Here is a 19,050-nt window from a genome sequence, read left to right on the forward strand (position 1 = left end):
TTTGCTGTCTGTTCAAGCTTTTCATTCTCTTTTCCTTCTAGGGCTCCTCAGGATTTTCACAGACAATACCCCAATGATGTGGTACGTTAACAAGCAAGGGGGGGGTCAAGGTCTTATCTCCTATGCAGGTTAGCCCTTCAGGTTTGGGAGCTAGCTTTCCAGTATCAGATGACCTGTCAGGCAGTCTACATTCCCTCAGATCAGAATATAGTGGCAGATTCTCTGAGCAGGTCCATACCACTATCCTACAAGTTGATGCTTTACAGGGAAGTGTTTCTGGACATTGTCCACCAGTGGGGTACTCCTCAAGTAGATCTGTTTGCCACCCCTCTGAACAGACAGCTTCCTCTATTTTATGCCTTCTGGTCTGGAAGGTGGACTCCCTCTCTTTTTCTTGGAGTGGGATGTTTCTTTGTCTTCCCTCCTCTTTCTCTCATTCTGAAAGTCCTGTTCAGAATAAAACAAGATGCTCCAAAGTCTTGCTGGTGACTCCTTTTGGCCCAGACAGCATTGGTTCCCTCTTCGGCATCTTGCCAAGGTCAGTCATCTCAAGTTATCTCACAGGGTGGACCTACTCGCACAAGACAAGGGGATCTCTCATCCATCCCTACATTTCCACTCCAGCTGACATTGTGGGTGATAAGGTTTTGAATCCTTATAGACACTTTTTATTCTGATGAAGTGCTTTATATCCTGCAGGAGGCCAGGAAGCCCACTAGTAGGAAATCTTACTTATCCAAATGGAAGAGATTTTCTGTTTGGTGTCTTTCTTATAACCTGGATCCACTTACTATGAATGCTGCTTTGGTTCTCGCTTATTTGTGTGAAGTGCTCAATGCTGGGTTGGCATATTCTTCTGTTAAGCCCTACCTACCAGCCATCTGTGCTTGTCTGCCTTTGAACTCCCCATTTAGCCTCTAGATTTGAGGCCAAATAGATTCTTAAAATGTCCTTCACGTTAGGCCTTCCGGAAAGACTGTCCCTCCTTCCTGGAAACTTTAATTCTGTTTTAGAAAAATTGAGTCAGGTTCCTTTTGAGCCTGCTACTCCTTACAGCATTGTCCTTGGAAGACTGTTCCTTACTTCTGCTAGATGGGTGTCTGAGCTGCAAGCCCTTATGGCTTTTCCTCCTTTTTTATTTTTCCATAAGGACAGGGTGTCCCTTTGTACTAATCCTCCTGTTATGCCCAAGGTGGTTAATGATGTTTTTTCTTTATCAGTCTATTCATTTGCCCACTTTTTTCCCTTCTCTGCAGTGTGCTCAAAGGAAGATTTTGCACACCGTGGCATAGACAACTCGTATTATTTGGATAAGACTAAAGTTTTTTGTAAATCTGAACAGCATTTTGTTTCTTTTCATCCTAGGTCTTTAGATTTGGCTGTTTCCAAGCAAATAATTTCTTGGAAATCTTAAGCATTTCTTTTTGCTATTCTTTTCATGAGAAGAGCCTTTCTTCTTCTGTTAAGGTTCATTCTACTAGGGCTGTGGTTTCTCCTGGTCCTTTTTTCAAGGGGGTTGGATACTAATTCTATTTTTGAGGCTGCTACCTGGACTTCTATCCATACCTTTATCAAGCAGTATAAGTTGTATGTGATTTCTAGGGCCAAAGCTGGTTTTGTTAGGGCCGTTCTCCATGGCTTCCTAGAGGGCTATACTGGTCTTTCCTCCTCCCAGTCTTTTCCTGAGCTGTTGTACTCTCCCTGTTGTAAAGGATACTGCAACCAGGATATGTATACTTTGATTGTCATTCCTACTGGAGCTTTTCATTTCTGAGGATGGTACATCCAGACATCACCTTTATGCCCTACACCGTGCATAGGAAGCATATGTGTGATGTATGGTGTACCCATTACAACCTAGAGGCTTTTGTATGCTGGCTGGATGTCGGGCTGCCCTTGACAGAAGATTCCATACTGCAATAGTCAAGAGAAAGACATCTACTGTTATGGTAAGATTTTACACAACTTAGCTCTGAACTGTTACAGATCTACACAAAATGGACAAATCTATTCAGTTCTTTTGCTTTATGTGGTAAGCCATTAGCCAAATAGACTTCATCCAAGTGTCTGACTTGCTTTTATTTTCCTTTACTAAGAGGTCAAGGCCTCATCCTGACTTAGTAAAAACTTTTCACTGGAGGAGTTGATGCCAGGCATCCATTTATTTTTGGGGGCTACATGTACATATTCTGTTTGTTCTGTAGTATGGTTATCTTGTGTATACATGTTTAGGAAGCCATATAGCTTGAATATCTCCTCTAGGAGCACAGCTGTTTTACCAAAGAATGTTCTGCGGGACATCCTCCACTGACCCATTTCATTGCATCTGTCTGATCTTTATACCTAGAATGCTTTGGGAAGTTGCATCTCAAGCATTTCCGTTTGTGGATCCACTTCATACATCCCCTCAAACTAACATAGTCCTGTTGTATTTTATTGTTAGCAAAATGGGTAATTTATCTTTCTAATGTATCCTTTATTTGTGTTTATCACTGTTCACCTACCCCACTCCACCCATCCTAATTTGTTTCCTGTCCTCCTTCTGTCCTGCCAGAGCCCTTTTAAATGTATAAATTGAGTTTCACTTTGCCTTTCATACATGGACAGTACTTTCTGTGAAGTGAAATTTCCTGGTTATAGTTTATTCTCAGTTTCTGCATTTGGTGCCCTCTTCATCCACTTGTTCTTTCGCCCTCTTGTCACAATCTTATTGACCAAATCATGTCCTACTTACCCCTCTTACTTTCAGTGGTGGAGCTATAGGCTCTCCATTTTCATTTCATAGTCCAGTACTTGCATCTCGTTTCACTCCCTTATTGCATTCTTTATACCCATTCAGAAATGTTCCGACCTTTAGAACTGCTTAATGTTTTCCAGGTGAGTTCTGACCAGTGATAGGTGTAGGGAGAAAATGACCTCTTTGTCTGTGGTGTCTGTTTCTCTTAAGATGCAAGACCTTGTATTTGTGAACAAGAGATAAACAGTATGTTTAAAATGTTTTTTTAATACTTTTGAGCTTTTCTCCCCAGGCCTCTGCTGAAAATGGGCTCCTACCCAGTCGGATTTTCCCAGTGATCAAACGTCAGTAAATAAATAGTCAAGCCATGTAAATGTCTCAGAGGATTAATCTTAAAGGTAGTTGTGATGCTTATTTTCTGAAGGAGCTGTCCTAAGACGTAATTCAGTTTTCAGGGTTGTTTGAATAGTTTCAGTGCTGGTTTGTGCAGTAATGGAATTGTGCATTTTGTTTGTTAGCTGAAGATGCCCATGCAGCAGCCCCAAACGAAGATGAGAAGCAGTTATTCTGGAGAGCTTACTTGGTAAGTTGACTTATCTTCTCTTTAAATTGATATTTATTAGATTTGCTGCATGACTTAATGTCACTTCCATTAAAACAACTGTACTTCCTATAGTCGAGAATAAAACTTTGCATAAACTTAAAGAACAGAGCACAAATATTTGCTGTACTGCATTAAATAGACCCCTATAAAGTCTACAGGCAAATCATGATTGTTAAGCATTGCATATGCTAATGTATGAGATTCGTAGATTCACATACTTTTACTTAGCTTAAGGCCAAAGGAGACCATCAAGAAGTTCATCTTCATCACCCAGTACTGTAATAGACCAACAGTCTCCCCCATTAACTAGACTTTTCCACATATCCCAAGTGAACATTTGTTCTCTTCCATCCAGTTTAGACTGTTTTAGGTTGTTGTGGAATTTCTCTTTTTGTAAGGGTAGCCTATTCCAGAAATAAGGTTTACATTGAATTTAGGTATCTGCCATACCATTTAGTGGTGTTGATGTAGTAGTAGGTCTCTTGAGCTGGTGTTTGCTTTACCACTAGTTCTTTTTAGATGAAGGAATTTGAGTGTTGGATCATGCATTGGAAGGCTAAGCAGAGTTTACTCCACAGAAATTTGTATGACACTGAGTAGAGGACTGGATTTTTATTCTGCTGGAGTATCAAAGGGTGCCAAGACTGGAGATCTTTTGGTGAGGAAACATTGAGGTCTATCAAGCTAGTTTAGGTGCTTGGCGAGGTAATTGACAAAAGGGTACATTATCACTTATTAAGCCTATCATTGACTATAAAGTGTGACCTTAATGAGATGCAACAAAGGATAAGTTGTGCAAGATAGAAGGGTTTTCTAACCACCACAGAGATATGGTGGTCAAAGGAGTGTCTGTTATCAGTATATGTACCCAAGTCCTTAATGACTGTATCAAATTTTAGTGACATGTTGTCTGTATAGCAAGCAATAGTGATGCTAGATTTACCAAAGGAAAACCGTCTGCATTTCTTGCTGTTGAGGGTATGTAATGATTTAATACACCAATCCTTTGTTTGGTCCTGCCCTTGGTAAATAATTTGAGCATCAGATTTAGATTTAATAATCACCCCCAGTTTGCAATCATTGGCAAACTTGGTTATCCATAGTCCCTTGGTATTGACATTTATGTTCCAGAAAAGACATAATTTGGAATGATGGTTTAAGGTCTTTGTCTGCCATGCGCAAGGTACAACCTGGCATCATTTAGCCTATTGGTTATGGACTTCACCTCCTATGCACACGGTACAGGGCTGTATGTTCTTCCAGTGTCTCTTTGAGGTTCCTCACATCTGCCAAAAACATGCTGGATGTTTTCTGGTCAAACTTGCCCAAAAATTGAATGGAATCACAGGCAGCACCATAGACTCTAGGTGATGCCTGTCAAGGAAAGAATTGTAAAGACTTACCTGCATTAGGCATCAACTGTGGTGCAAAATGTCCTCCAGTTGGAGAACACTTATGAAAGACCACATGCCGTGTGAGGGCTAGCCACTTGATTGGTGTAAAAAAACTGGCTCTAGGTGATTTGGTTACATTGACTAATGTCACCAAAAATGGGCATCAGTATTTGCTGTTGATTAAGGGGTTGAGGGCTCTGTCAGGGACCTGTGCTAATGGTGAAAGGGGTCTGCGTGCCACTATTAGTCAGTGTTTGCCAGCCGTAAAGCTCAGCAGCTCTAGGTCAGTAAGATACTTGTCAGCAGGTGTCCAGTTGCCCATCTTAGGTTTCCTGTGATAGCTGTGTTTAGCGAAAGCTGGACGTAAAACCAGATATGAACTAGGGATTGCTACACTCTATATGTTCACTGATGGAACACAGCTTAGAAGTGGATGACATGGTGTTTAAAGAGGAGACTGGACATGTTGTGTAACCAGGTGACAATGTAGAAGGGCAGTGAAGCAAAGTCATTTGGCATGGGATCCAGAGTGTACTACTCAGGGAAAAGAACAGACTGGAAATGGTGTGTGAACTGTAGCGAGGGAGTGTCTTATGAAGACATTGAGGGATATCATTAGAATTAGTGATTAGTCTCATGGTAATCAGTCTCCAATGTAAGGATAGGACATTCTTAATAATCTTTGCCTGTGCCCCACAGCAGGGTTGTGGGAAAGAAGCAAAGATTGTGAAGACTGTGCTCCACAGGGGCAGAGGCAAAAATGTATGCCCCACAGCAGGGTTGTGGGGGCATAATCTTTGCCTCTGTCCCACAGTAGGGTTGTGATTACACAAGGTAGTGGTTACAGTATCTACTAGATAAAACAGAACATTAATTGATGCAGATAATGGGGGACCTGAATGTTCGTATCTAGACAGACAGAACATGATATAAGGACTGCCTGGTTCCACATGGGTGGGGCAACAGGAATAAAGGATAGACCATTCTAGACTACTATCTGGCAGAGATGGTTTGATGGTGGTGAACACTTGCTTCAACAAGAGAGTGAGCACAAGACTGGATACAGGAGTGGCCAACATACAGCTTAGGTACACTTCCGTCTAGCAAGGACTGTTCATTGGGGTTGAATAAGTGACTGCAAAGTCATCCTTAGTGAAATAGTCAGCCCACAGCATAAACCACTGGTGGCCATAATCAGTTAAAAGCAGTGAACAGAGAAGGCTCTAAGGTCAACTGAACTAGACTGAAGATCTGGAAATTGACATGTGTTCAAATAAATGCTCATGACTCTAGCTTCTCAGGAAGAAGAGGAAATAGGTGAACTTGAAGAATGACATCATCTCAAAACAACATGTCTGAGAGCATAGAACAGATATGTGGTTGAGTTAGGTATGGAAGTAAGGTACAAAATGAAAACTGGTGGTGGAATGCAGAAGTCCAGGAGGTTATCTGAAGAAAGATGGAGTGCAGGAAAAAGTGAGAGATAAAAAGACCAAACTTAGGAGGAGTACTGGTTGGTTAACAAAGAGGCTTAGAGAACAGTCACAGAAGGAAAGAACAAGGCATCAGAGGCACTCTATCAGCTTCTGAAAAGGGACTCAGCAGATGGCACAAACCAAAGGCAGAAAGATAAAGATGGTTATCAGACACTGTTCTTAATGGAGGCCAACAACAAGGTGCTTATAAGTCAGTTGCAGGACATTAAACACAGATGAAAGCAGTGCTTTTAGCAGCTTTTGAATGAAGAAATCCCCACAGAAGCTGTACTGCCCAGGCACAGCCTACAATGAAAGAGGAGGAGGAGGGCACAACAGAGGAAGTAAGAACAGCGATAAGGAAAATGTAGTCAGGAAAACTAGTGGGCTTAGATGAGATAAAAGCAGATACGAGTAAGATTGTTGAGTTAGGAGGAAAAATGGCTCCAGAAAGTATTCGTAGCAGTATGGGGAGAAAGGTTTATCCCAGATGACTGGAGGATAAGCATTCTAGTGCCAGTGTACAAAAGCACTTGCATGAAATTGCTGGAGATGTGACTGGTAAATAAGTATGCAGAATAGTAGAAAGTAGGATGGAGAAATAAGCATTTCATATTCAGATGACAGTGTAATACAACTGATCAAATGATTGTTGTGTGACAGTTGAGATAGAGATAAAGAAAGAGTCCAACTGGGCATTGCAACTCTTGTAGAAAGTAAATGTCAAGGTTCGAAGAAAGCTGATTTGGGTAGTCCTGCAGTGGTTTGAAGTCCTGGAAGTACCGTTAGAATTAGTGCAGGTTATGTACAAGGACACAGTGACATAAGTATGAACAGTCGTAGGACTCTCAGAGGGGTTCTCAGTTGGTCAGTGGTGTGCATCATGGTTCGGCTCTGAGCCCACTGTTGGTTGTACTATGGATGGACTAAATTAGCAAACAGGTTGGAGGAAACAGATCAACAAAGCTGCTGTATGCAGACAATGCAGAGTTACAAGCAGATTCTGAACAAGAACTTCAGCAAATAACAGAGGAATGGAATGCAAAACTGAAGACGCTATGTTTGAAACTGAATACAGATAAGACGGTTGTCATTACAGTTAATGGGGAAAATCAAGACTGCAAAAGTTGAGATTAAAGGGAAAATACCACTCCCACAGTGCCCTTTTTGAGGCATTGCCAACCTGATAAACTTCCCGACATAAAACCAACCTAAGAACATCTAATGTTGTTACTGCTCAATGCTAGGAAACTAAACAAGAAGTTCTACTCCCTGCAAGCTCTCCTCACACTGGAGAATGTAGACATCTGTACAGTTACTGAGACATGGTTTAAAGCTGTGGAGAGTACCTGAGCAGTTTGGAGCTATAATACCTTCCACACATTTAGACCAGCTATTGCACAAGAAGAGACAAAATGTGGAAGTGTCTCTATTTACATAAAAAAATTAATATATCTCAAGGCTGGGCAAGAATTGACACCCTTGACCTTGTCCACTTCCAAATTGTAGTAGAGAAAAGTCCAATACCATATCCTTGAAAGTTATAGGTCCCCCTGTATGACTCAGGAAACTCATTATAAATTCTGAAATGTACTAGGGACACTCCCCACTCAGTCCAACACTATATTCATAGGCAACTTTAACTACCCTGCTATAATTTGAAAATTGTACATGACCCCAAACATGCAGGGACAGAGATTCCTGGACTTTGAAAATACAAACACCCTCAGTTAGCTAGTCTGTCCCCACTAGAGTGCTAACATCCTTGATCTGGTCCTCACAAAGATGGGAGTACATTACTGGTCAGGTTAAGACCATAAAGCTGTCTCCTTTGAAATAAAAAGACCTAGGATCCCAGCTAACCCTGAAACTTTAGGATTTATTCTAAGACAAACTTCCTACTATTAAATGTCACCATGAAAAATTTCAAGCCCTTCCCCCCAACCCTTGAGAACACTGCTGCTTATTTGGAGTTGTTCACGGAAACCATGTGCACTTGTATTAATGCCTGTATAGTGCTGTACATATTCAGAATAAGCACAGGACAAACTCAAAAAAACAAGCCACCTTGGTGAAACACCAACTTCAGTAGGTTGTATAACAAAAGGAAGTAAATGTGGCAAAAAACAGGAATACATATACTGATCAAAGTAAAGACTCCCTCTTCAGTCTAAACAAGCAACTCAGGGAGCTAATCAAATCTATCAAAGCCACATTTGAGGAAAAAATAGCTTCCCAGGCCAAGGACAACCACAAGACAATCTTCAGTTATGTCCATAACCTCAAAGTCAGGAAACAGCAATGTGCTAAACTAATGGTAAATGGAGTTTCCTATACTGAGCCAGAAGATAAAGCAAATTTTCTGGTTAATAAATTTAGCTCCAGCTTTAGCCCCATCTTCCCCTCCACCCCCAGACACTTCTTAGGAAATGCCGTCAGCCATAACTCTGTCAGCTGTCACTAGGGAACAGGTCCTCAATGCACACTCTCCAAGGCCAAGAACACTGCATTGATGGACCCTAATAATATCTCAGGATGCCTGCTTAATAGCATGAAACATGACCTATCGGGACCACTAGAATTACTGTTTAACCACAGCCTTCAGACAAGCTTCATGCCAAGCAAATGGAAGACTGTATCTCTCATCCCTCTGTACAAGGGCCTGGCCATCAGTGGACCCAAGTAACTACAGCAAAGCCATGGAAAGAGTTATCATGGAAGTGATAATGACACAGGAAACCTTTAGACACTAGATCCGACATAGTTTGGCTTTGTCAAAGGTGGGTCATGCCCACTCAACCTGGTGGATTTCTCTGAGAAGGTCAACAAAGCAATACATGAGGAAAAGATGGTGCATATTGCCTGTCTTGACCTGGCCAAAGCATTTTGACACAGTACTCACTTGGGCATTGTAGAGAAACCCACAAAGTTAGGTATAAACCACTATGTCACCTGCTGGATAGCCATTTGGCTCGCAGATAGGACCCACAAAGTTAGAATAGGGGAGTCTACCTCCACAAAGTGGCCAGTCATTGGTGGAGTCCCTTAAAGGCTCCGTACTGGCACTGCTCCTTTTTGATACCTACTTTTATGAAGTCACAGCCAACATCAAGGGCATCTGGCTGACCAAGTTTGCAGAAGATGTCAAAATAGGAGTAGTCCTAGATTTCCCCCAATGACACCAATCCCTACAAGGTGACCTGACACAGACTAGTAATTGGAGCTAAAGCCATGGTCTAAAACTCCTTGACAAGAAGTTCATAATAGAATCCATTGAGAAGATGGCTACCCCTGGAAACTACAACATTGATAATACAAACCCAGAGAGTGGACTCCAGTAGTCAGGGATTTGGGAATGCGTATAGAAAGTAACCTGGCCTTTAATCAAAGTGTCTTGGGTAGTAAGGAATTCATTTTGTATTGCACAACATGTAAGCAACTGTGTGGCATTTAGGTCCAAGGATATCATTGTTCTGCTGTAATCAGCCCTTTATAAGATGAATCGTTGAGTACTATGCCAACTTTGGTTTGTACCTGACCAAATGTATGCAACAACTAGAGCATCCATAGAGGTTACTCACAAAAAGAATACATGGCCTAAACAACATGTCCTACCTGGACCACCTCAAAGCCCCATCTCTGTAGTCTGTTTCCTACAGATTGCCAAGAGGCAAACTATTTGTGGCCTACAAAGCATCATCTGCTTTCTCTCTTTGACAGACCTGCTGCACATCCACAAAACAGATAGCATCAAAATTTCCTAATCTAGGGACCTAAACCTCATCTGCAACATAAATAGGACATGTAGAAATAAATGTCTCTCTGAGACTGCCCTTCTCTGGGGGCTTCACGTATTTCAGACATATTAGGCAGCAGATGTTTGCACGTGGGTATTGTGCATATATATTCAGCATGAAGGTAGCAGGTTTCTCTTTGGAGATAACTTTGTAGAGAGCCCTTGGCCACCACTCTGCTCAGAGCCCATGACAGTTTCACTCCATTCCCATCTGTAATAAAAAGATTTTACACTAGTAGCTTTATGGTAATTATTTTAGTCATTCTGCCATATAGTATTTTATCAGTGTGAACATGAGCACTTTAAAATAGTTCTTCTGACATTTTGCAATAAAATAAAGTCCAGACATGGACTTTCAAAATGTATCCAACAAAGCACCCAACTGACTTTGCCTGACTACAGATGCTCTTATTGGCATGTTCATCTTGGGCATATACTGCCAAAAAATATTTGCTTCCCCAAGAACACATGGATACACCTAGAGGCAATGCACACTGAAATAAGTGCAGTCCATCTTTATTACCTAATGTTCCAGCTAGAAGACCCACTTTTGTTCCACTTAACTTGTATAACGTGACACCTGTATAGATGCTATACAGCACTGGCTACATAACAGTGCCATTGCTGTTGAGAGAAAGATTTACAGCTGTATGAATCAACATATAGTATGCTGAAAAGTATTTGTTTTTCATTGTTGCTATGAAAAGTGTGCCTGCAGGAAGAGTAGGCCCACCAAAATATCACAAATGAAGGAACTTGCGGGTTCTGCCTTTATCAGTTTCCCAGTAGTTGGCACATTTGTCAAGACTTCCTTTTTTCCGTAATCCATTTGTCCTGTTACTACAACTTGAAAATATAAATGCCTATGACAACAATGACATGAGCCATTGTAAGTAAGTATTGCAGTGTCTGGTTCTCTCTGTGTATGTCTTTTGATTTCTGAGTACATCATTTCTCAGTGAATTCTCTAATTTTATGGTTGAAAGTTGTTTTAAAATAATGTTGTATTTATATGTGTTTATTCTTTTAATTATACAGTACATAATCAATCTGATTCCAGAACGTTTGAGGTAACATTATGGAGAGTCCCTTCCATCTTACAGTGTTACTCCACTTATAAATCTCAGCTCTGCTTTTTTGGTATGATCATAATGCCAAGAAGTGAAGTATACCTTACACCTGCACAATCAATGCCAGTATAATAAGGTCACCGAGTACATGCTACACCAGGAACAGTTAATGAGCTTCATTAAGATTCCTTGTACATTAATCCAAATACCTGTCCCTGGTTTAAGTTAAATATTGGTGAATGCACTGCACAGCCACCAAAGTCCTCTACTGTTGGCCATCCCTTGTATATCAGTGGTAGTGCTCTAGGTATTTATTCAGTACAGTGCTGACTTAGAGGCAGTGCTGATGGTCCCTAAAGCTGGCCATCACCACAGTACCTCCTGCATATCAGTCATAACTCAACATGTGTGATAGGGAAATATCTGGCATATATCCATTGTTACTGCCACAGATAAAGTGGTAGCATGCTGTGGGGCTGTGCTACAAAAGCACACTTCATACATGTTAAAGGAAGTTTGGAGATGTCCCCCCTGCGTGAAGAGGACAGGTAAGACGGATTATTTAGCTTGTAGGTGTGTGAGCATCAGGTACCTCTCTCAGCCCATGTATAGCCTGCAGTGCAGTTCCATCTATATGCCAGCACTGGTAATGTAGGCTCCATGTCTTTCTACCAGTACCAGCAGTTCGATGGAGAACTGCCTCAACTCAGAGTGCCTATGAATTTGAATAGGCTGCACCCTTACTTGGATGCTTTACGCTGGCATTTAAAATTAAAATTGCTAAGTCAGCTGATATTGTGTATCCAGTTCATGTCTTGGAATCAGACACAGGGCTCCAGAATGGCTCCTTTTTTTTTTTCCTTCCCTATATGGCTTTAGGAGTCCTGGAGACCTAGGACCCTAGTTTTGGAACTGGGTGTGGAGTTGCTGTTTGGGACATTACATCACCACATATGTAACTCCATTTAGAATAACAGTGTATGCCTCCCATTTTATATCCAAAAAATCTTACCACTGGAAACATAGTATTCTGTAACAGTGCTTTTTAGTTCACAAACATAAACATCACTGGGAATCCATTGAATTTGTTACAGAGTAGTCACCCCTGGAAACTCAAGCATAGGTTGTGAGATTGGAAAATGGTAGGTTGTCATTTATAGAAACGAGGTTACTGTCTACTTGCTCCTTTGCATCCTGTGAGTGATTAATTTGAGTTCTTGCTCTTAGTTGTGCAGTGTTTTAATGTTTAGTATTATGGCATGATTCTCATTGTTATTGCCTCTCAGCCTTTTCTAATATTTTCCACATTTGTCTTCTGTGTTCTTCACAGGATATTTGAGTTGTATGGATCTGTTATCCTTGCTTTTTGCACATGGATGATGCCTGAAATTAATTGATAATATAGCAGCACTGTTGTTTGGATATTACCAAGTGCTTTTTTTAGGTTATAATTGTACTTTAAGAAGGATTATTTATAACTATTTGTGGCATGGGGGAGTTTTTAAAGTCTAAATTGCAATTCTAATTTGCATGCAAGCACTTACTGTGTTTGCATTTAATTGAGAGGGGCTTTGTACTTTGCTTGTTGGGTGAATGCAGACCACAACTGATTTAACAGAGCTCTGTGGAAGCACAAAGCATGAAATTCTGTTAATAGACAGACATGCAAATCTTAGTCATACTATTAGTAAAACTATTGGTGCACAAATTAAATGCACAGTCCCTGACTCATGAATACTGATTTCTCCCAACTTGGAGCCTAATCTTAAAAATTAAATAACAAAGCTTCACAGCAGAATAGCAGCCTAGATGACCATTTAGTTTGCCTGTCCTTAAGACCTGCACTGAGTGAATGTAATTTGAATTGCAGTGCATTTGCATCCATTCAGTTTGAAACTGTCATGGATTTTGTCCTCTGCGCCTGCATATGACTTTCTGTTTGATCTGTTTACTTAAGCCCACTAGGCAAAAGTGCCTCTTTTTGGGGTGAGAAGGGAACAGTGTTTGGTTAAGTTGCTCTCTCAGTTGCACACTATTTAAATTGAGACTGAGAGTCAAACCCTGGATTACACAGTGAAGCTCATCAGTGATATGCAGCCTTAATCCTTTATGATGAACTTGCTAGGCAGTTGTAACAATGTTAATATTAAAGTTGCTGCTGTAGGTAGTGTGAGGTTTAGTGCATCACAAAAGTTTGTGTTCCTTTGTGGTGGTAGCTGTTTGATAACTAGGCTGTGCATTGTGAGAGCTTGAACATATGGACAAAACAACACAAATCAGATTTTGTTAATTGGATATTGGCATTTTTTTCTTTTCTTTTTTTTAGCATCTTTATTGAATTATATAAAAGTAATCAAACCATATTAACACGTTCACATTTACAAACATTATACATGACATATTGTTATGCATCTTATAGTCTAGACAACATTACATAAATTATTTAATTCCTGTCTTATCTTAAACCTCATTCCTCCTCCAAAAGATTTTTTCTGCATGTATCATTCCCACAATTTCCATTTTTTTATAGGTTCATAGGTTTCATAGGTTTATACTAGGCTATCTGCCCTAAGGCATTTATAAGCCTAGCCCAAAGTTTTGTGGCTTACGCCACCCCTTATGTTAAAAAATACTGTGCCCATTAGTTTGTTGTGCCTCTGTCCAGCAGTGACACAGAGATGATTCCCGGGGTAAACCTACGATCTCCCATCCACCGGTCAAGATTTCTCTTGAACAGAGCCAGCGAGGTGCTCTGCCTCACATGGACCGGGATTTTATTCCACAGTATAGGGAGTCTCTGGGTGACAAATCTATCCCTCCAGCATGTCCTATTTATATCCGTGCTAAGGTTTAAGTCGCTTGCTCTAGTGGATCTGGTAGATTTGGATTTTTTGAGGTGGAGCATGTCCATTAATTCCGGGTTGGACATGGCCTTGTATGTCAGGCACAGATCACCTCTGAGCAGGCGGTATGCGACTGAATAGAGCTGGAGTTTCTTCAGTCTGGCAGCATATGACAGATTTTGGAGTCCCTTTATCCTTTTGGTGAGGAACTTTGGGGTCTCTCCAATTGCTGCAGGTGTCGGGTGAGATACATCCCGAATGGGGCATTGTACTCGATCATTGGTCTGATAAGTGAAGAGTACAGGGGAACAATGACCTCACTTGATCTGGATGTGAATTCCTTCATGATCAGGTGGGCAATGTAGAAGGTCTTTCTAACCACTTTAGCAATGTGAGTGTCAAAAGAAAGGCCACTGTCAACCTGGGTCCCCAGGTCCCTGATAACCTCTTCTGTGCTTAATGGATTGCCACCTATATGGTAGCTTGGGGTTACCTTGTTTTTCCCGAAGGGTATGACTATACATTTTTGGCATTTAACTTCAGGCCATGGCTCTGGCACCAGTTTTCAGTTTCCGTGAGACCCCTCTGAAGGATATCTGTGTCCGATGTACTTTCCACTATGGCGCCCAGTTTGCAGTCATCTGCAAACTTTGTCAGCCATAGTCCTCCTATGTTTGCCTGTACTTCTGAGAAGTAGATGCTGAACAACAGGGGGCCAAGGACTGAGCCCTGTGGGACACCACTTGTGACCGGCTTGGAGTCTGACATGGCGCCAGCAACTCTAACCCTGTGGGTTCTGTCCTTTAGCCAGTTTGCAACCCATCTTGTGACATATGGGTTTACATTTAAGCTTCCTATATAGTTTGCGCCTACCCTTTTCTAAAGATCCAAATTCCAGTTGTGTTGTCTCTGTTACTATATTCACTACTTTAAGTGAAGTTAGTTTAGACTTTGATTTCCACTTTCTAGTAATTGCTTTTTTGTCACCCACCATAATTAGGCCTTACTATATCTAGGCAGTTCTGATTCTGTATCATAGCTTAAAAAAAAATTCCTTAGTTAACACCAATTTGCTCACCTAGTATCACTGACAGAGCAGTCTGCAGGGAATCTTTAGTCTACCAACTTATTACACTCCCAGAAAATATGTTGTCAGTTCTATTTCTTCCCCATCACACCTCCAACATTTGCTGTCTACCTGAGGAAACATTCTTTGGCGTCCACTTGGAGTATAAAATTGCCCGTGTAAACACTTTCAAGCAAAGATCCCATATCTTCTAGTTGCATATCTAGATAGATACAGAATCAGAACCCTACTCTTGTATTTCACTTTGTAACCGTTATTTTCTATTTTGCAACCTATACTATATGGTATTTCACTTTGCAACCTTTATTTGCATTTTGTAACCTATATTGTATTATACTGTTCATTGAGCTTTTCTCCCTGGGCCTCCACTGAAAATGGGCACTTCTTGGCCCAGTGGACTTCCCCGGCAATCAAACTGAAAATAAATAAATAAAATAAATATCTGGGAGACATACATACATATATATATATATATATATATATATATATATATATATATATATATATATATATATATATCCCATTGTTTGTGAATTGCTTATGCAGTCTCTCTTCCCAGTCCTTTCTACACTCCTCTGATTGATTCTTACAGTTATCATACAATATTTTGTATGCTTTTTTAATTATTCCTTTTTAAAAAGCAGCTTCTGTTCTAAATTCTACATAAAACTCTATCGGTGCTGTTCTTTCACTTAGGATCCCTTTATTTCTTTCTTGTTGCCTATACTCTGATATCAATCCTTTGTAGGGAAGGCAATCTCTGTCCTGCAGTCCAAATAAAATCTTGACCTCTTCCCATTCTATTACCTTTCCCTCTCTAAGTATTTGCTCCCTAATTGTCATCATCCCTATTGCCAGAATCTCCTTTCTCCATTCCCGTGTTGGCTTAGTTCTTAGAATACTTTCTGCTACTTTATGAATATAATATTCTGCATGGTTATTGTTGTTCTCCTTAAGGATCTGCATCCATATTCCAGTCTTTCCTTGTTTCTTGACCTTTCCCCCATTTTATCATAATCCCTTTCCACTTGGAATAATAGGTTTCTGCTTGTGCTATGTATAGAACCTTTAACTGTGTAGCTCTGAAATACCCCTTCAAATAGGGTAATCCCAAACCGTCCTGTTCATTTGCTAGTTTCAGCTTATCCCACTTGACTCTTGCCATCTTCCCCTGCCAGATAAAATCCTTCAGCTCTTTATCAATTGCTATCCACAATTTCTCCTATGGTTGATAAAAAAATATGCCTGACCTGTGTATAAAATTAAAGGGGGGAAAAAAACATTTTAACTGCTTGTATCTTGCTATTCATATAACATAGTTTCCAGTTTCTCAGTTTTTGTATTATCTTTTGTTTAGTCTCTTCCCACATAACCTTAACTGCCACAACAGAATCTTTTTTAATTCATACTCCTAAGTACTTCATTTTATCATGTCCCCATAAATATGGATATTGCTGGGTCAGTTCATGTGTGGGCCATAATTTACAGCTATTACCTTTGTTATATTTTCATTAAAACTCAGAACGGTCTCAGAATATTCCACAGTACTGAGATGTCCTGTTCTGGTTCCATCAGGTACAAAATAATATCATCTACAAATACATTTTTTTCTTGAACACCATAGCAATTATATTCTTGAATTTTTGGGTTCCTTATTTTCTTTGCCAGTGATTCTAAATGTAATGCAAATAACAGAGAGGAAAGAGGGAAGCAGAATGTAAGTAAACACTGCAATTATTTGTGGGTCTTAATGCAGAGAAAAGCATTCAACAAGAGTAAACATGGTTCCTGTGTTCAGCCACAGCTTATCAGAGAAGAACCCTCCCACTTTGATTGATTTTGGCTCTGATCCCTCATGTATCCTTCTAATTAACGTTATTATTATATCAGGAAATGCAAATTCTTCCACTACTCATAGGTTTATAGGAGGTTACTATTCTGATGGCCCTGGGGCCTTTATAAGCCTAACTGTGTTATATACCCTTGTTCCCTTATTGAGCAAGTTGTATGGTCTATATTTGCAGTGCAAGCCTGTGATCAGCACTGACTGTTCTTATCCAAGAGGGACATAGGTGGCACTCCCAGGGTAAATTTACTGTCTTCCATCCAGTTGTCTAAGCTATGCATAAATAGGGTCATTGAGGAGCTCTGTTTTATGTGACTTGGGAGTTTGTGTCAGAGGAATGGCAATCTCTGGGGGACCTATCTGTCTCCCCAGCATGTCCTGCTAATGTTGCAGGCTAGGTTAAGGGGTCTACTTTACATTACTGAAATTCCGTAAATCCGAAGACCAAATGCTTGAGACCAGAATAACAAAACTTACATTTCCAAATTGTGTCTTGTTTCCCAGGGCAAGTAAACACTTGCCCAATGTGGGGAATAATGACCTTTTCCCCACTCTAGTGCTATCCTGGAGTTGGTATATTTAGTTAGGGGTGTGGGGGGGCGTAACCCCCCACCCAAGTGGTTTTAGATTGTATGGTGTGTTGTAGTATAGTTTTGGGCAAGTGTTTACTTGCTCTGGGAAAAAAGACATGGTTCAGTATTGTAAGTTTCGTTGTTCTTGTCTCGAGCATTTGGTCTTTGGCTTTACAGAATTTTGGTAATGTAAAGAAGACCCAGGTTAAGATCCATAGAGCGAGTGAATCTTGTCCCATTTGACTTGCAAACATGCAGCATTTTCATTAGGGCAAGGTCCGAGATTGCTCTGTAGGCCAGGCACAATTTGCCTGTCAGTCTATGAGATACAGAGTACAGTGAGAGGCCCTTCAAGTCTGTCCATGTACGTCATGTGTTGAAGGCCCTGAATTTTCTTTGTGAGAAACCTTTGAGGCCCCTCCAGCTGCTGCAGTTATCTAATGAGGTACATACAGAAGGGAGCGTTGTACTGTATTAATGGTATGATGAGGGATGAGTACAGGGGGGAGTTATAACATCCTTAGTTCTTGATGTGATGCCCTTACTTATGAGATGTGCAACATAGAAGGCTTTCCTTACTGTTGTAGACACATGGTGATCGAAGTTAAGGTTGCTATCAACCTGTGTTCCCAAATCTCTCACCACAGGGTTTGAGCTAAGGGGGCACTGTTAATATTGTAATTTGCAGGGATTTCCTCTTTGCTGAAAGGGATAATGCATTTTTTTTGCATTTTCAGTCTGTGTCTTTGGCACCAATCATCTGTCTGTGTAAGCCCTTTTTGTAGTATGTCAACATCATTGGGGGACTTAATGATTGCACCCAGTTTGCAGTCATTTGCAAATTTGGTAAGCCACAGGCCACCTATTTTTGCCTAGACTTCTGAGAAATAGATTCCAAACAGTAGGGGGCCCAGCACAGATCCTTGTGCTGGTATAGGTGGAATCCTAAACTTTGATTGTATGTGGTTTGTCAGTGAACCAGGTGGCTATCCATCTAGTGACATATGGGTTAATTCCCAACAGGGTGAATTTCTTAGTGATGTCTAAGTGGGTAATTTTGTCAAGAGCCTTAGCTGAGTCAAGGTAAGCTGTATGTACTAATTTGCATTCATCCAGGGCTTTAGTGACATACTCAAAGAAGTTCACCAGGTTTAATAAGCATGATCTACCCTTAATGAAGCCAGATTGGGTTGGGTCAAGAGTTTGAAGGTCACCTATATCTTTGTGGTTAAGGCCCATGTTGATTCTCTCCATGGCCTTGCAGATAAGGCTGGTTAGGCTTATGTGTCTATAGTTCCCAGGGTCGGTTGATGGACCCCATTTGTGCAAGGGAATTACTGTTGCTGTTTTCCACTCTGCTGGGACAAAGCCAGTACTTAGACTGTGGTTGAAGAGAGTGCCAAGTGGTTCCACTAGGTTCTGTTTTAGACCTGAACTCCTTTGCCAAGTGGAAAAGGGTTTTTATTACACGGTGTTGTTGGTTCCTTGATAGGAGGGCACTTTGAGACATATTCTAGATCTCTCCCTATTCAACAACTTTCTCAAGGTCCTATCTTTTTGGATGCTTACTCTTCATCCCGGTTTCCTGTCTTACTACCCCAGGCTTTTCTAGTGTCTTTGAATCTG

General features: G+C 40.7%; 1 protein-coding gene across 3 annotated transcripts in view; it reads left to right on the plus strand.

The window, feature by feature from the left end:
• The window catches only part of GNPTAB (N-acetylglucosamine-1-phosphate transferase subunits alpha and beta), a 1,418,669-nt gene that overhangs the window by 369,288 nt on the left and 1,030,331 nt on the right, over positions 1-19,050 (plus strand). For all 3 annotated transcript variants that reach the window (XM_044087751.1, XM_044087750.1, XM_044087752.1), the window contains exon 6: positions 3,256-3,320. In XM_044087751.1, the coding sequence (XP_043943686.1) occupies positions 3,256-3,320 (65 nt within the window). The remainder of the gene's footprint in view (positions 1-3,255; positions 3,321-19,050) is intronic.

Source organism: Protopterus annectens, chromosome 11.part0 (genome assembly GCF_019279795.1).
Source record: "Protopterus annectens isolate FY-2018-M chromosome 11.part0, PAN1.0, whole genome shotgun sequence".
Taxonomy (NCBI): domain Eukaryota; kingdom Metazoa; phylum Chordata; order Ceratodontiformes; family Protopteridae; genus Protopterus; species Protopterus annectens.